The 19,389-nt window shown below is 40.0% G+C and overlaps 1 protein-coding gene across 1 annotated transcript in view; it reads left to right on the plus strand.

The window, feature by feature from the left end:
• The window catches only part of CDC73 (cell division cycle 73), a 176,010-nt gene that overhangs the window by 46,605 nt on the left and 110,016 nt on the right, over nucleotides 1-19,389 (plus strand). The window contains exon 10 of the mRNA XM_034779402.1: nucleotides 5,205-5,269. Within this exon, the coding sequence (XP_034635293.1) occupies nucleotides 5,205-5,269 (65 nt within the window). The remainder of the gene's footprint in view (nucleotides 1-5,204; nucleotides 5,270-19,389) is intronic.

A 19,389-nucleotide genomic window follows, 5' to 3' on the forward strand; every position in this document is an offset into this window, starting at 1 on the left:
TCAACTCCGGTTTGAATAAGGACTGGGAATGGCTGAGCCATTACAAACATTGACTCTATCTCCCCTTGTAAGTACTCTCACACCTATTATCAAACTGTCTGTACTGGCCTAGCTTGATTATCACTTCAAAAGTTTTTTTTTCTCTTAATTAATTGGCCTCAGAGTTGGTAAGACAACTCCCACCTGTTTATGCTCTCTGTATGTGTGTATATATATCTCCTCAATATATGTTCCATTCTATATGCATCCGAAGAAGTGGGCTGTAGTCCACGAAAGCTTATGCTCTAATAAATTTGTTAGTCTCTAAGGTGCCATAAGTACTCCTGTTCTTCTTTTTGCGGATACAGACTAACACGGCTGTTACTCTGAAACCTCTCCTTTTCTGCTTACCCTTTAAGTTTAACTCATTTTAATTTTGACTGGGCATTAAGAAGGTAAGAGAACTTCATGCAGGGCATCATTTTCATGGCACAGACCACTTCTTTCTAACCCTAACCTGTCACATTTTTCTTGGCACTATAACAAGCTATATTTTTGATTCATAACTGCTTCTGAAACAGAGGCAATGCTCTTTTTGAACAGCATATCTGGCACCCTTCTCCCTCTTACATCAAGGCTTAGTCCTTCATTTTGAACAGTGTATACTTAAGTTAGCCAGTGACATGCTCAACCACTGAGCTAATGTGTGACGGTGTTTTTTGTTCTATAGGATATTCAAGTAATAAACTGCTTTAAGAGCAGTGGCTAAATAGTTCTGTGCTGACCTTTTTAGACTCCTTTGCCTACATTTCATCAAATCCACTTTTAAAGTGATGTTAGCACATGTGAAAAGTGCTGAAATGATAACTTGGAAGATTTGCATGATCTTTTCTATCAAACATGTTCAGCACAGGTGGTAGCAATATAAACTTCCCCACCAATGTCCTCTCCCTGACTTGAGGGGCTAACTTCAGAAGTGAGATGCTGGTCTTTGTTTCTCTGCTGAGACTACCACCATGGTGCCCATAATCAAAAACTGAATTGCTATCAGAACTGACACTACTTGTGATCCCGTATAGTATAAACTGGAGAGAGATTTGTAGGACAGCTATCTGATAGTATTCTTTCTGTCATTACAGGCTACAGTGTCTTCTTTACCACATGTAAATGTTTTCCTATGTTTAACTGAAAGCCTTGCTGTTGGACTTAGTGTGGGCATCGCTCTTCCACCCACACCTGTAATTTTGCTTCATGTTTAAGTACAGTTGTATTTACACAATAAATTAATGTGTTCAGATTGCCTACTTGCCACTTCTTTTGAACAGTACATTTATGAAATAGAGGTGGGGGTCTCCAGTTTCTAAACTTGAGGCTGCTTTTGCAGGTACTAAGCAAATTTGTTGTTACCAGAACCAGTTTGTCAATGAAGTTTTACTATAAATGTATTTCTTGTCTTGTCATGGGGATTTTAAGAGCTTGCTGCTGTCTTGTAGATGTGTAATAGCATTTTCTACCAAAATTCTAAATTTTAATTATACTCCGTGCCCAGATTTGTTTCTTTTGTGCTTAGAATTAAATTTCTATTTAGAAATAGAAGCCTACAATCAAAAAATAAATGTCATTAATAATAGAGAATAAATATGCAAGGCATCCACAGATTTTGATTTGAAGAAATACATGTCTTCATGTTTTTCCAGCTCGTGTGGGTGAGCTGGGTGATGTGATATATGTCTGAGTATTAGAAGACTATAAAATTAATATTTGCAAATAAAACTTCAGTTACTATTCTCAGGTTGGTATTGAGAGGCTGTTAAACGGAAGCTCATGCTGAGTTCCAATTGTGAAATTATTGAACTATTTGATAAGTGATTGATAGGCTAGGGGATTTATAAACAGTCTCTCTTTATATCTGATGTATTTTATACAATTCAGTTATTTTGTTAATGTAGTTTAGAAACCGCTGCATGGAGCCCTTTGTTTTTGATTTGACTTCTAGTGAAGAGGGATGTGTTAACTTCTTGTTTGGAGTGAAATTTGGTGTCTGACTTCATTAGCATAGTGGTTCTTAAAACAGATTAGTGGACCACTTCCAGATAGTGCAAAGAGCTGCTGTCCTCAGTAATGAGACATGTACCACTGAAATGGGGAATGGTATACAGTCTTCATTTTAGGTATAGATGAATCAGCCTTCAACCAGAGCTCCTTTGTGTTCCTAGCAGTGCTCCCTTGTGCTGCTTTTGCCTGTTTGGGTTCCTTCCAGGAACTAAGCTAAGTCTTTTTTTGTCAGCTATTATTTTGATGTAAATTCAACCATGATCAGATTTACTGAGGGCTCAACACTGGATGAATAGCCAACAAAAGGGACACAGAAACAAACTGCAGAATGACCTGGAATGGTTAGGACAGTGGGGCTTGTAAGCAATGAGGGAAAATTTTGGGTATTAAAAATGTAAAATCTACCAGGCGAGTGGAAATAAAGAGCATGTATACAAATTGTAGTGGTGGAATGTAATCAGACTGAACAACTCTCTTCAATATATTTACTGGCTTATTTTCAATTTGGGGCCTAGCCCTTTTAAATGGAGCCAGGCATGGTGTTTGCTGTAAAGTGAGGCTGGGAGGGAAGGTGGTCCAAGATTTCTGAAGCGGTCCACAGTATAAATTTTTTTTTTTGACATATGCTGGGTTATTGAACCATCTGAAATAACTGTTAGGCTACAACATGGGAATTGCTATACCATAACAGACAACAATCTAGCTAGTTAGATTTCTCATATCAGTAGTGGTGGGTGAAAAATGAGATCCACTTCAATTTAGGCATAAACAGTTTATTTTAGCCTATATTTTGTACATTTTAATACAATACTATTATCACCTATGAATGATATATACATGCAAAAACAGATCAGGCAAGAAAGATAACCAATCAAGTTCTGTCGCCTAGGGATAGAGCAGCTTCTTTCAAATCTCTGGTCTGTTTTTCCCTGTTTTCTACACACTCTTGTTGTCAATCACATGTCTTTTATCCCTGGTTCTGTAGCTTTGTGCAGTATCTATTTCCCAAGTTACCTCATCTGTGTACCTATCTAAATAAAACATTCCCATGCATGGAGGGGATGGAATGATGAGACTGCCTGCAATGGCATGTAGCTGATCTGTAACTGCTAGCACCAAATATCGCCAATGGCCAGTAATGGGACACTAGATGAGGAGGGCCCTCGGTTACTACAGCAAATTCTTTCCCAGATGTGTGTCTGGTGGGTCGTGTCCACATGGTCAGAGTCTTACTGATCGCCATATTTGGGGTCAGGAAGGAATTTCCTCCCAGATCACATTGGCAGAGACCCTGGGTTTTTTTGCCTTCCTCTGGGTCATGGGGCACAGGTTTAAACTAGTGTAGAGTGTGAATTCTCTGTAATTTGAAGTCTTTAAATCATGCTTTAAGGACTTCAGTAACTCAGCCAGAGTTTATGGATCTATTACAGGAAGCATGGGCGGGGTTCTGTGGTCTCCAATGTGCAGGAGATCAGACTAGATGGTCATGATGGTCCCTTCTGACTTTAAAGTCAGAGTCTATTAATCACAGTAACTAAGACATTTTTGCTTATCCTGCTAAAACTTACTTTTATCTGTCTGCTTCTGTCATCTATTCTTTACTATCCTCCCCACAGCTCTGTCCAGTTTTTGCCTTATAATAGTTATTCTCCTTACTGATCTGTTTTTATGACCTTGGGGTTTTTCTTGTTGGGGGAGAGGCGGTACCCCTGGAGCTTGACGCTCTGCTTTACTCTGTTGTTACACAGACCAAGGTTTTTACAAATAAGAGAGAGAAACCAGGTTTCATGGTTTACACAATCCTGAAGCTGTTTCAGTGAAGTTCTGAAATGCTGCATCAACAGAGACATACAAATTGCAACATTCCTTGATATTTTTTTATATTGTATATAATATTGATTTCTCTAGTTAGTATGTATATTTGATTATCAATTTGTTACAGTTTTCTAACCGAGATTACTGCAACATACTCCAGAGGAAGTTGTAATTCCCTTGTCTCCACAATGCATTCAGTGAGGAGTGGTGGGGAAAACCATCCTAATCTTACTGAAAATCAGTTTATGCCCTGAAGAATGATTGATTAGTCATTAACACTTTTATGCTATTAGTGTAACCGCAGTTTATTCAAATAAATATGTAATCTTTAACACATTTCTTTGTTTATGGTGGTTTTAGTAGTAGTAGTAGTAGTAGGTGTGTGTGTGTGTGTGTGTGTGTTTATAAAACTAATTTTATCTACCTACACATCTAGGGTGTGTAGAATGTGATTCACGAGACTGTATGTTAGGAGTGCTGCTTTTAGTTGCATAATTGGGGCTTCTGCGTCTGTTAGAATCTGCGTTTAAAATTGACTACTTGTATTGTATTAAAGGTGAATATGCTTGAGTGAATTTATATTCCTTATTTTGCTATTGTACTAAAATCCCAGTTTTTAAAATTCTCTATCAGGCTTCCTTTGAGTATTCTGTATATGTTGAGTTGTAAAACTAACATGCATGTCAGGGTATCAAAACCAAATTTAAGGGCCAAATAGTGCAATCACAACCCTTATTCTGAGTTCATATTCTGAGCCACTGTCCCATCTTAATCTAGCCCAGATGAGTTATGAGGATGTGTATTTAGAGCAGCACCAGCAGCATATAGAGCAGATGCAATATTGGAAAGAGATCAGAGAAAGGAAGACCAGTCAAACTGGATATACAAGCATGGGTAGAGGAGTGTTGTCCATGTAGCAGTAAAGTATTCTGAACTGCTTATAGGAAAACTGGTTACAGGGAAAACAAACAAGCAAAAGTAGTCATCTGCCCGAAGCAGAACAGTGTGTGAGCGCTCCATGATTACTATCCATGTTTTTAACCAGTGTTAAAAATAAAGAGAGCATTCCTGGCCCCCATTAAAGTTTATGGCTAAACTCCCCGGAACCACAATGAGACCAGGATTTCACCTAACCAGTCATAGGCCATATTTAGAGCTAACCAAGATAGTGACTGTGATTAATGTAGTTAAAAGTTAGTGTGTGTACAGGACTTAAAATACTGCACCAGCAATAAGGCATTTTTCCTCCCAAAAGTAGCTGGAAAGGAATTTCCCCTATCCTACCAGTTTAAACATGGGCTTTATTCTGATATTTGCATGTGGAATGACTTACAAGAGGCTCTTTTACTTTACAGAGACGGAAGGCTTCAAAATTGACACTATGGGAACCTACCATGGAATGACTTTGAAGTCTGTAACGGTAAGTTAAAAAGCATTTCTGAAATGTTGTATGCCTCAGTGACCGCCTATATAAATGGTTCAGGTTTACTTTGCCTGTGCCTCTCAACAAGATTGTCTGTTTGTTTGTTGGAAGCATTAATGAGAAGTCAATGTCTGATTTTAAAACCTAGGGAATGCACTGGCTGTGTATAAATTGAAGAGCTCTCTTTCTTAAGATGTTTGTATCCCTGGGTAGGGGCTAATACTTTGCCTACATTAGAAAGGGTTTGCCAGTATAGCTATACCGGCAAACTCTCCTACTGGAGATGCAGATGATATCATCAGTAATTCTTTTGCCAGTATTGCTTATAGTGCTCCTTCTAATGATAGGAGTCATACCAGCAAAAGGTCTTTTTTGTCGGTCTAACTGAGTCTGCCCTAAGGCTTTTGCTAGCATAGCTACGTTGGTTAGCGGTGTAACATGTCTGCAAAACTTTGAACTTTGGACTTGGAATATTGCCTCATATCCAACTTTCTGTTTGGATTTAATTTAGTGATGGTAGAGTTTGTTGACCTCTGCAGTACTTGTCTAAGCTTTTTCCTCCATTTAGCCTGGTGAGATTGACCATATGTACCAAATGACCTGATTTCTTTTAATGTGGATTGCTATATGTACAGATGAGAAAGCAGAGACCCTCAACCAGACTTTTATTTCATGTTTGTCTTAAATTGTCTGCTTATATGGAATTTGGTTGAACATTCTCAAACAAATGCTGTTTTGATCTGCTTATAAGTAGGATAGATGCTACAAAACTAACAGAAAAGCCTTATTAAGACTTTTGCCATTGGTATACCTATATACATCTGATGAATAGAAAGCCCTAAACGTTCTTCTAAATCTGTGCACCTATGCCTACTGTGCACTCCTAATTTGAACGTAAAATAATGCCTAGAATGTAAATGTTTCGAAACTAATTGGTTCTTATTTGAACTTTTCCCTTTGTCTAATAAAAACTGTTTTGCCGTTGTCGTCCTCCTCCAGTCTGAAAACACTGGCATCTAGTTCATCTTTTAATATTTAATTTTAAGTAATGAATCCATTTGGTGCCAAAAGTCTGCCTTTTAGATTAATTCAAAATGCACTGGTGTGTAGAATTAAGGGCGGGGGTGGGAAATGTGGCTGCTTGAATCAAAGGCCTTGTGTTACAGTGGTGCTTGTTAGGCTAGCTCCAGTGAAGGGTCTAGCAGCACTAGGTTACTAAACGCAGATTTTCAGGGTGTAATGTCTGTTTCAAATCGTCATGTTGTGACTTGGCAAACAGGTTGCCTGCTTGATGTCCTGTGGGGAAAAAAGAGTTTCTATTATGTTGTTCAAAGCTTTAGCTAAACTAGGCTTAATTAAAATTAAAACAAAATCTTAAAGTGCAATTAGTCAGGAAAGTGACTTTAGAAATAGCTTTGCATGGCTTCAAATCAAAGTTCTGCATCCAAAAGTTTCCCTCCCCCCCCCCCGATAACCCCACTTTACAAATTCAACACAGGATCTATAGTTTTAAGATACTTTGAACTGAAGTCTTGAATACAAGTTGCTAAATTGGATTCCTTTGTTTTTTTTCCCCCCCTACAAGCTCTTCCATTTAAGAAAAAAGTTTCACAGTTTAAAAAAAAAAAAAGACTAATAATGAAACTAAAACTGGTTCTTTACTTAATATGATCTAGAACCTTTCGGAATAACAATAATAATTCAGTTTTTTAAAAAGTTATGGGACTACACATATGATCTTTATAGTGCCATGAGAAGCAATAAAATCTCCTCTGCCATTTTAGAATTACTCCATCTAAGAATCAAGTTCTGTTACTTTGAGAATCTTATTTTCCACCAGACTTTTCATTAGTTTTAAAGCTGAATCTGAGAGCTGTGGTGGAATCTTGGCTTTGTGTTATGGACGTGGAGGAAATAATTGTTACTTAAGTGGTGCAGAAATATTACTATATGCATCTCTCTCCAAGTTTGATTTCACTTAATGAGTGGCATGGTTTGAAGGAGATTGTATAGTCAGACAACCACCAATCTGTACCATGGTATCAAGTTTGTGACTTCTTTTGAGTTTCACACATTCTTTTCAGTCCTGTTTCTTCTATTTTTCACACAGTACTGGAAGAAATCAGACGGTCAGGGAATTGAAACATATTCTGCACATTTAAAAAAGAAAGTAATGCAGTAATTTGCTCCCAACAAGTTGAATGGAAAAAAATAATAAATATGCATTAGAATACTTGGTCAGTCCTCACTTCTGGGAAAAATGCTGAAATCTAATGTAAAGCATAGATAGATGCTTCTCTTAATGCTCTTCACTCATAGCATCCTTGATTTATTTCTATTCTGGCTTCTACATCATTTTGTTTTTGGAATGGAGAAGATCACTGACTACCTTGGGGAAGATTGTTCCTCCAGTTGATTCTCTGAGCACAACTGGATGTTGAACACTGTTGTGACTACATGATCTAACCTTGATTTATCAAGTGCTAAATTGGTGAGTTGGGCACATTCCTGATGGTTTTTTTCTTCAATCCTTGACTTGTGTGGTGCAAATGCATCCAAATACAATTTCCTCAGTTCCTTCTCTTCAGTGATTCTCAAACTTTTTTGTTTTATGAACCACTTTGTGATAGCAGCACTTCCTTTTTCTATCCCCTGTGGTATTAGTTCCCAGCAATTTTCATCTCACAGCCATCTGTAAAGGACTTGACAGATCTCTGGTTGTGTCTGGGCCATAATGTGGAACCCAGCTATCTGTAGTAATCGGCCCACCTCTGACATTTTAAAAATGCAGCTTAAAATCCTACCTTTTCTGTGCAGCTTGTGATCCATACACAGTTGTCCAGTTTTCTCATAGGCTTCTTACTACTATGAACTTTGAGTTTCTCTTAGTTTGTGCCTCCCACCTGCTCTCATCTTCCTGTTGTAACTGCTTTGCATTGATTTATATGAAACTCTCAAAACTATCGAGTCTGAATATATTGAAACTGCTCTCTGGATTGTAACTGATATTTGAGAGACTCTGGATGCTTGCATTTTTCTACAAAAATAAACAAAACTACATTTTTATTGCTGCTTTGTAAGTGGTGTTGGAAGCTCAATTAGAATTCAAAACTTGTAACAAAATAGATTGTGAATAGTGGGCTTTTTTGAAGTAATGTCAGCTAAAATCTGTGCTGCTGGCTGTTCTTTGCTGTAGTAGGGAAGTTGGCAAGAACTGACTTTCTGTAATGAATTTTTATTGCTAAACCATGAAGTTCATTATTTCTGATGGTGAATTGATTACAGTAACAGAACTTCTTCAGGAGTGATCCTTTCTCTTACCTGCCACATCTCCCCCATTTTCCTGGGATGGTTAAAATAGATGAATCAATGAACTACTGGTATTAACATTATAATATTTAGTTACCCAGCAGTTATACTGCAAACTGGACAGCACCTTCATTGTGTCTTAGAAACACATGACCTTCCATCCTGCCTATAGGTTTCACTGCAAACCATAATCTCATGTACTGGTTTTATTATTATTATTTTATTTTCATTTTAAAATGGGAAATGCTCACTGTCAAGGTAATTTAGGGTAGGGTCAGTGGAAACATAAATATGGAAGATGATCATATTGGCAGTCCTACTCCAATCTCATGTGTACAGCGTTGGATGATAGCTGGCATTTGTTCTCCCAGTGAATGCTGAGGAAGAATTTCCCACATTTTTAACCTTGTACTATTAAGAGTACAAACATATTTGTTTAAAATGGACACAAAATATACCTGATGCTTTTTTTTATTCTGACCTTGTTAAAGGAAGGATGCTCAGCTGAAAGCCAAGCTAGTGCCATCTAGTGAAAACCTAAACAATAGTTTGACCTTTACGTTGCATTAGACATAATGAAACTGAATTCTGGACTAATAATATTGCTGTAACTAGAAAACATGAAGCCCTTAGCTGTCATCACAGCTTGACATGGTTGTAAAGGTCAGCACAAAAGAGCTGTCCAATGACTCATCTTGGAATATTGGCGTAATGAGAAGTTGCTTGTGATTTGCATGTACAATAAAGCTGGCTTTTGCTTTCCCTTGGTGAGGACGCGCTCTGTATTGACCATATGTACATACAAAGAACAGTTACTTCTCCGGGACAAAGTCAGTGTTACCTAAGTTTTTACCTATAGCTGACTTATGTGCCACTTTATTTTTCTTCTCCTGTGTCCTGGTTTTTCTCCTTCCCTTCACATAAGTGTATTGGTAAATTGTATAATCCTCTATCAAATAATAATCTCCTCTTTCAAATGTAGCAGTCCCATTAACTGGAGTGGCAAGGGTCTAAACTGGGTCTCCTTATCAGTACTACCATCTGAGACTGGGTAGGCAAACTTTGGCCCAAGGGCCACATCTTGGTATGAAAATTTTATGGTGGGCTATGAATGCTCACAAAATTAGGCTTGGGGTGCAGGAGAGGTGCGGACTCTGGCTGGGGATGTGGGCTCTGGGATGGGGCCAGAAATGAGGAGTTCAGGGTGTGGGAGGGGGCTCTGGGAGGGGGTGGGGGAGGGGAAAGGCTCCGGCTGGAGGTGCAGGCTCTGGGATGAGGCTGGGGGCGAGGGATTTGGGGTGTATGAGGGTGCTCCAGGCTGTGACCAAGGGGTTCAGCAGGTAGGAGGGCGATCAGGGCTGGGGCAGGGGGTTGTGGCATGGGGGCGGTGAGGCTGCAGAGCCCCAGACCCCACTCCCCAACAGGAGCTCGAGGGTTGGTTTAAACCAGATGGAGGGTCGGATGTTGTCCTGGGCCATAGTTTGACCACCCCTGATCTGAGACATGGTTTTCAATTTTTCCTATTGGGATCCAGGAAGTGGGCTTCGCCTGCCCACTGCTAAAGGATTCCCCCTCCCCCCCCAGCCTAAGCGGGGGGGTCCACAGGACCTGGAGACCAAAAAATGACGGGGGACAACTAATAAAAGAACAGGGGACAGGAGTGAGGTCAAAGGGTCAAACAAAGCGATTTTTCTATAGGTAGATTAGACCTGCATGTTTTATTTTCATAGTGGATGTAACATGGTATTTTTTGCCTTTCCCAGATTTTAGGGAGCTGTGGCTTAATACTTCCGTTTTTCTTTGGAAATCACAGCCTGTGAAGCATGGATAATCTGTTTGTTATTTTGACTGCTGGTGTTGGAGGCTGTCACTGAAGGTCATATTCAGCTACAACCATTGTTAACACTCCTCTCCCTTGGGAACCTCTGCCAGAAGGCATGGATTTGTCCACATCATATTTGTCTACATGTCCTTGATGTGAGACACTTGGTCAGCTTGTCCCACTCCGGTGCTCCAGCCGGGGCACTGGGTCAGCAGGGGGGATTGTCAGATTGTTCACACGCCAGAATATAAAAATAGTCTCCAGCACGTGTCTCCCAGAAGCTGCGGTATGGACCCGCTCGGCTTCTACGTGCTCCAATGGCCCCCTCCAGCACTCCAGTGGGAGCCACTGGGGTGGTGCCTGTGGATGGGGCAATGTGCAGAGCCACCTGGCCGTGCTTCCATGTAGGAGCCAGAGAAGGGACATGCCACTGTTTCCGGGACACACTTGAGGTAAGCAGCACTCGAAGCCTGCACCCCTGAGCCTCTCCCCATGCCCCAACCCCCTGCACCAGCCCTGATCCCCCTGTTGCTCTCCAAACCCCATCGATCCCAGCCTGGAGCACCCTCCTGCACCCAAAACCTCTTATCCCCAGCCCCACCCCATAGCTTGCATCCCCAATCAGAGCTCACACCCTCTCCCGCACACCAACCCCAATTTTGTGAGCATTCATGGCCTGCTATACAATTTCTATTCCCCGATGTGGCCCTCAGACCAAAAAGTTTGCCCACCCCTGATTTATAGAAAAATATTACAATATATTACTTTTTGTGAATTGATTGTTCACATGCCAGAATATAAAAATGGTCTGCTATAATTTTCTGGTAAGTTTTCTCTTCTGAGTTATATAGAAGCAGTTAGTTTAGGTGTACATTTGAAAGGTAACATTGTCCAGTAGATAGGCAAATGTACAATCCCCAGCTTCACTCAATGCCCTGTCCTGTAACCTTGAGCAGGACCCTATTTGCCCTCCTACTCTTTATCTGACTTTTCTATTTAGACTGTACACTCTTCGGGGCAGAGCCTGTCTTGTACATTTTTGTGCTAGGCATTTCATCCAAGTCAGAAGTAGTGCCAAAAGAACTTTGTACCTTTTCTATTCTCCGCTTTGGAGTTAAGTCATCTGGTGCATAAAACTGTATATAAAGAAATTGAAGAAAGAATTTTCACTAGGCTGTTTTCATTTTTAAAAAGATACCCAAAACCTATACTATGGGCCTGACCTATATAACCGTGCCCTTTTAAATATCATTCAGCCACCTCAGTGACTGTTTTTTTTTTTCCTGTTTCTCTGGTTAAACTTGACTAACGCCGGACAAAAAATGCTACAGTTACAAAACAGCTTACCATTATTCCACACTAGGTAATTTACAGAACACAGTTCACCACACACGAGAGAGACTGGACTGAGGTTACACTTGTACAGAGAATAATGAACAGTTCGTTATGTAAAAATCGCAAGCCAACTGTGCTTAATTTCAGTGAGAAGACAGCGAAACATCTATTGTTTAATGGCCCATTCTTTCAGTCTCCCTCCCCATCGTCGCAACCCATTCTATAATATAAAAATCTTGTGTAACCCACATGCAAATAGTTTTGTAAGTGGCTATTCCTTTTCTAGTGTTAAACACTAACTTCAGTGGCAGATTTAGAGTTAGTCAGGCCCTGTGTGCCGCTTCATTTTCAGAGGCCCCCCCTCGGGACCCAGCCAAGACTCGGGGGCAGGTTGTCAGATATTTGTCCTGTATTTTGAAGGGCCCCCTGTCATTGGGGGCCCCCTGCCACCGCACATTTGTTTCATGGTCAATCTGCTCCTGACTAACTTTAAAAGAAATCTGAGGAAGATGCTACAATTTACTCATTTATTTGAAACAGGTAAAAATAATATTATACCAAACACTTTTACACCACTACAGTCCTAAATCCTACTGATGGCAATACTTCAATTCAGACATGCATTTAATCTCCGTTTTGGTACCGAGATACATTGTGTTCTTATTTCCTCTGAATACGTCCTTTTAATTAATTGACCAGCATCTCATGATTTACTCAATAGGTGTACCTCAGTTATCCAAATCTTCTATGCAAAGTCTCTGTGTGCACATAATGTTGCACCTCTTCCCCAACCTCAATGACCCCCTCACATGCCAGCTTTAGGGAATCCAGTAGCTCCTCTCTTGACCTTTTTTAGCCCATCACATAATAATCCATGGGGGAGACATTGCGATGCCCTACTTATTGGATCTTCAGATAACCTTTGTTAACTGGATTTTGTATAATTGAGATTCTACTATATGACAAAGTTGAGGATTTTTTATTTTTTATTTTATTTATTTATTTTGGCGGGAGGGGCAACAAAATCCTTTGATTATGTAAACTTTAACTTAGTCAAGTCTCAGTTCTTGAACATCAAACTGAAACTGATCTAAAAATGCTTCCGAATGTAGTGGAGTTTAGCCAATATTCAGATTCTTCCAGAATAACTGTCAGATGTGTGGTTTACCTACCAGTACATGTTTATCCTAAAGTGATTTCCCCCCCCAACCCCCCCGCCGTATAGACTGTATAATGTACTAACTTCATTTTGAAAACATTACCTGTGGACCAAAATCTCTATTTGGGTAACTTTAGTCTTTGACAGATAGTCAAACAAATATCACAACTGGACTTTCAAATATCACTAACTGCCAAAAAATCTTTACAAATATAGATGGGGGCAGAGGGAAGGAGGGATAGCTCAGTGGTTTGAGCATTGGCCTGCTAAACCCAGGGTTGAGAGTTCATTCCTTGAGGGGGCCACTTAGGAATCTGGGGCAAAAATCGGTACTTGGTCCTGCTAGTGAAGGCAGGGGGCTGGACTCGATGACCCTTCGGGGTCCCTTCCAGTTCTATGAGATAGATATATCTCCGTAGGTATAGCTCCATGTCTTTTGCACCAACTATTTTAATCTGGAAAATTGGATGCTAGCCTGTCAGCACCGGAAAAATAATTTTTAAAAGAGATCATTTAGAAGCTTTAAAAAGGCTTCCTTCCTACAAACTAGGATTTCTTAATAAGTGTAGAACATACACCTTTACCCCGAAATAACGTGACCGATATAACACGAATTCGGATATAATGCAGTAAAGCAGCGCTCTGGGGGGGCGGGGCTACATGCTCTGGCAGATCAAAGCAAATTTAATATAACACGGTTTCACCTATAACACGGTAAGATTTGTTTGGCTCCCGAGGACAGCGTTATATCGGGGTAGAGGTGTATATATTTGTCTACACTGCAGAGGTTTGCTATTAGCAAAATATTCATAGATTGATAGATTCTAGGACTGGAAGGGACCTCGAGAGGTCATCGAGTCCAGTCCCCTGCCCTCATGGCAGGACCAAATACTGTCTAGACCATCCCTGATAGACATCTAACCAACTCTTAAATATCTCCAGAGATGGAGATTCCACAACCTCCCTAGGCAGTTTATTCCAGTGTTTAACCACCCTGATAGTTAGGAACTTTTTCCTAATGTCCAACCTAGACCTCCCTTGCTGCAGTTTAAGCCCATTGCTTCTTATTCTATCCTTAAAAGCTAAGGTGAACTCCTCCTTATGACACCCTTTTAGATACCTGAAAACTGCTATCATGTCCCCACTCAGTCTTCTCTTTTCCAAACTAAACAAACCCAATTCTTTCAGCCTTCCTTCATAGGTCATTTTCTCAAGACCTTTAATCATTCTTGTTGCTCTTCTCTGGACCCTTTCCAATTTCTCCACATCTTTCTTGAAATGCGGTGCCCAGAACTGGACGCAATACTCCATCTGAGGCCTAACCAGAGCAGAGTAGAGTGGAAGAATGACTTCTCGTGTCTTGCTCACAACACACCTGTTAATACATCCCAGAATCATGTTTGCTTTTTTTGCAACAGCATCACACTGTTGGCTCATATTTAGCTTGTGGTCCACTATAACCCCTAGATCCCTTTCTGCCGTACTCCTTCCTAGACAGTCTCTTCCCATTCTGTATGTGTAAATCTGATTTTTCCTTCCTAAGGTGGAGCACTTTGCATTTGTCTTTGTTAAACTTCATCCTGTTTAATTCGGACCATTTCTCCAATTTGTCCAGATCATTTTGAATTGTGACCCTGTCCTCCAAAGCAGTTGCAATCCCTCCCAGTTTGGTATCATCCGCAAAATTAATATGTGTACTTTGTATGCCAATATCTAAGTCATTAATGAAGATATTGAACAGAGCCTGTCCCAAAACAGACCCCTGCGGAACCCCACTTATGCCTTTCCAGCAGGATTGGGATCCATTAATAACAACTCTGTGTACGGTTATCCAGCCAGTTATGCACCCACCTTATAGTAGCCCCATCTAAATTGTATTTATCTAGTTTATCGATAAGAATATCATGCGAGACCGTATCAATAGCCCAAACTGACTAAAACCTAGCTAGCCAACAGGACTTGTGTACAACCAGTTCAACTGAACAAGTGTCCAACGGACAAATAAGAGTGTCCAATGGACTTCGCCGTTCTCAGGTTTTATCAGAATCCTGTGAAAGCACCCCATGCGATGGGATCTTAATCTTCAGAGCAGATAGCCACAGTATTGGACAGACAGTTTTACTCTTCCTTGGGACTCATCAAGCTCTTGAGTCAGCTTTTCAAATGTTTCCCATGACAGCCATAATGTTCTTGGTAACCAGAATATATTTTTTTTTAAAGTTAGATGTAACTACCAGTAAATTCAAATCCTGTCATAAAGTCATGCGGTTTTTCATTGTTCTCATAGTATTTTTAGCTTTCCCAAGACTAGGTAATTTGAAATGTGTTATGGTTCTGTGGATGTCGGATTACATGAACAAGTTTTCTTTTAGCTAGAATGCACTCAAACAGGCAATTGTGGTTTTAAGTTGTTTAATAAGGTGAAAAAGCAGCATATGAGGGTATTGTTTTTGAAGAAAGTCAGAGTTAAAAGTTGAATAATGCAGTCCACAAATTTTCGTGTAGGATAGCTTTCAAATCATGTACAGATGTGGCAAGGCATTTTGTGTTGGGTTACTGTTTTGGCTTAGTGCCAGTGTACTACACACAATAGTGCTGTTTGTTTTGTTCCTCAAAAAGGAATGCATTTTATTTTGAGATGATTGTTATATGAATTTGCAGCTCTCCACTAGCCCAAAGTGGGTGTTGACAGATATGCAATTTCTTGCATATCCTTGCAAGACCTTATTGAATTTAAGTATGTTTGGGGTCTGTTATAGTAAATGCCAAGTTTATCTACTGTTACTGGCTGGGATTACATGTAACTTCTCTAGGGGGGAGAAATGATGTGAGACTTGGAAGTTCAAAGGACTATTTTGAAAATGTGACTAAATTGAAAATGGACTTTTGGGAAATAAGTGTTAAGTGGATTTCTTGGGGAGTACCTGGGGGGAGATTAATGTAAATTCCCTTACACATACATGCCTCTGGTTATGCAAAAATTCTGCCTTTTGAAACTACATCCTGGCCATGGGTCTTTGCTAATTACCTTTTCCAAGAGACTGGAGAATAAAGGCCTGAGCTCTATAAACAGCTTATCTGTCCAGCTGTAATTATTGTTCTGAATCAGACTGTTATGAACCTGTAGCCACAGGGAAAAGACATGTATGTTTGTTTTTGAAGGACTGAAATCTACTAGAGACTTTGTTGGAATCAGGGTAGACCTCTGGTAAGCCTTTTAGCATGCACATAGGTTCTTTTATGGTTTTTAATGTTTTCTCTGTAATGCTTTCACCTTAAGAATAAGTGTTGTTGCTTACAAAGAGCTGTCTCATATATTATAATTGCAGGCAATACGCTATTCATGTCCTTTGGAGAGAAAGCAAAGCACAGATGCTGGTCTGTTTAGGCGGTTGAGCTGCTGGGAGTATCGTAGTCTAGGCAGGATACTGTGCAGCCTGGAAAATCGAAATCAGGAGGGAGAGAGGTGCAGATCTCTTCTCATGAGGTGATGGCTGGGAACCAGGGACCTTTAAGTGTGCGCCCTCGAGGGAGGATGGAGGGGCATATTGGTGCAGTTACCTTGAAGCTGTAACAGGCATCATATAACTACCTAATGTGTGCGAGGTAGAATTATCTTTTTTTCTCATAAAGAAAGGCACAATAGCTTTGTTTTTTCAAAGAATAGAAAAGTATACTGGGGAGGTTTTCAGAAGGTTATTTTGCGAAATTTCAGTGCTGGTTGATTATCAGATTTTACTCTGACCCCAAATAGTTATGTTGAACATCTTGTAGAAATGTTAATATATAGGGTGATGTAGGTAAACATTATTCATTTAGAATATCAGTTGAACTTGAACTACAGAAGTTTAGTTATTTTTAATTTGTATGTAGTTCAATCACACTGTATTTCATATGGCTTAACCGGTAAACCTTCTTGTCAACGTATTTTCTCCTACAAACTACCTTTTCTCCTTCAGAATATATAATATCTCAATCTTCATATGACAGATTCTTGTCAGAGAGTCAAAAATCTAACAGAAAAGACAGGGAAAGAAGAGCTTGGATATCATGTAGTGTACTGATTCATTCTAAATTTTCTGTTCAGATACAATATGTAGCTTTTATGACTTAGTTTCAGAAAACTCTTAGATGTGAGCATATTTGTAGCATCTTTCTTATCCCTGCCTAACAGTCCTCACTGTGAAATGTTTAACATTTTCTATGAGAAACCCAGGAAATCAGTAATTTATTTCTAAGTAGTACACATGGGCCTATTGCTTACAGTATATTAGTTGAAGTATAAAAATTCACATGGCAGTTTTATGAATTGCTTTAACAAATTGGAGGTAATTACCCATATTGTTGTGGTTTTTAAAATTATCTAGCAGTAGTATTAATGGGCTTCAGTCAAACTCAGCCCCAGTATGCTAGCTACTGAATCCATCTATAGGAAGACGCAGAGCATGTCTATACTGTAGCTGGAAGTATAATTTCCAGCTAGGGTAGACATAGCTGCGCTAGCTCTGATCCAGCTAGCGTGCTAAAAATATTAATGTAGCTGCAATGGCACGAGCAGTGGAATGGGTTTGCTGCCCTAAGTACTATCCCATATGAATCCCTATATAGTTGGTGTGGCTAGCCTGTCCCACTGCTTGTGCTGCTGGGACTGCACTGCTGTTAGCAGGTTGATCGGAGCTAGCACAGTTATGTCTACCAGAGTTGGAAATTACGCTTTCAACTCTAGTGTAGACATACCCACAGTCCCTGCCCTGAGGACTTTATAAATCTAATTCAAGACAAGATACAAGTGTAGCAAACAGTAAGAGGGAATTAGAGGGTAACAGTGTGGTGTGGATATTGTGGTTACATAAACCAGCAATTGGCACAATGTGATGGCTCAAAATCATTTAAATGGGAAGGGTATTGTAGTGATAGAAGTGAGGGAGTCAGGAGGCTAGATTGGAGGGGGCGTGTCCGGACAGGGGACATATATAAGAAAGTGAGGGCAAAGATTAGGAGGACAAAACTAGGTGACTTTTTGGTAAGGTGGTGATAATAGTAGTAAACGTAGGGCAACTGCTAAGTGAGTCAGTTTTATGGTGGAGATGGTCGGACCTGTTGCTCACCCCTGGGATTGTGTGTCAGACTAAAAATGCCATACTAGCAAAGATATGGTTTATAACTTGAATTTGCGAAGGCTTCTGAAGCTCTGGTCTTGTGAAGAACCAGTAGTGTTGAAGGGGAAGTTTGCAAAATGGAGTATCTGCTCCCAGAGGCTGTGAAGAGCCTTCTCTCTGGCTCTTATGGAGTTATCATATGGATAACTGTCCTATTTTAATATGAGTAGAATAGACAAGATTGTTCTGTTTTACAAAACAGTAAGTGTATCATGGGCAGAAATCAGTTACATGTTGAAGTATCTCATTGACTCATCTTATTATTCCTTGAAACTCATTTGTTCAGGATATGCTCCCCTCCCCATTTCATGCCAGGTGCCCAACTCTAAAGGCAGTGTCCCTGCCAGCAGCAGTGCAGAAGTAGGGGTGGCATGATGTGGTATTGCCACTTCTGCGCCCCAACCAGTAGTCAGCAGAAGTGAGGGTGACAATACCATACCATCCTTGCTTCTGCGCTACTCCTGGCAGAGGCGTTGCCTTTAGAGCTGGGCGCCTGGCCAGCAGCCTCTGCTCTCTGGATGCCCAGCTCTAGAGGCGGCACCATAGCTAGCAGCTACGCAGAAGTAAGGGTGGCAGTACCACAACCCCCGTATAATAGCCTTGCAGTCTTCTCCCCCACCCTCCCACGATTGGGACCCACGCTTACAATACTGTGAAATTTCAGATTTAAATATCTGGAAGCATGAAATGTACAATGTTTTAAAAATCCTATCACCATGAAATTGACCAAAATGGACCATGAATTTGGTAGCGCCCTATTCATAAGATACAAATACTCTTTAACATTCATGTAAAATGACTGGTCTGAGGGGAACTTCAGTATGGCTGACAAAGTGTTAGTGATATGTGCTGAGGAGGACTTTAAACTATAAGAACATTCCTAGAAATCACTACTTACTGAGATAACTGTCAAAGTAATTTTATTATTTTTTTTTAAATTTTGATCCTTAATTACTAATTTTTCTTCTTTCTTTTAAACACAAGTCTCCTTCCCTGTATATTCTAGAGCAAGGAATCTGGAGCGTGCACTGCATTTCAGTTCATTTTAATCCTGCTTGCTAGTTAACGTTGGAGAGCTATTGGGCAAACAAATTGCAGTGTTAAAGAGTGTTGTCAGTCTAGTTATGTCTTAAGAAAATGAGTTGTTTAACATTTTCTGTTTCTATTTTTTATTTATAAAACTCAGTGGAATACTTCTGGGCAAAATGTGCTTTATAATACACTTTGTTCCTAATAGTCTATTGCTTGTGTTCTAGTTAATTTAACTATTTGCTGATAATATATACAGTTACCTTGTAATGTAATGTGGTGTTACATGCTGTTACAGTACAGT

Source organism: Trachemys scripta, chromosome 8 (genome assembly GCF_013100865.1).
Source record: "Trachemys scripta elegans isolate TJP31775 chromosome 8, CAS_Tse_1.0, whole genome shotgun sequence".
Taxonomy (NCBI): domain Eukaryota; kingdom Metazoa; phylum Chordata; order Testudines; family Emydidae; genus Trachemys; species Trachemys scripta.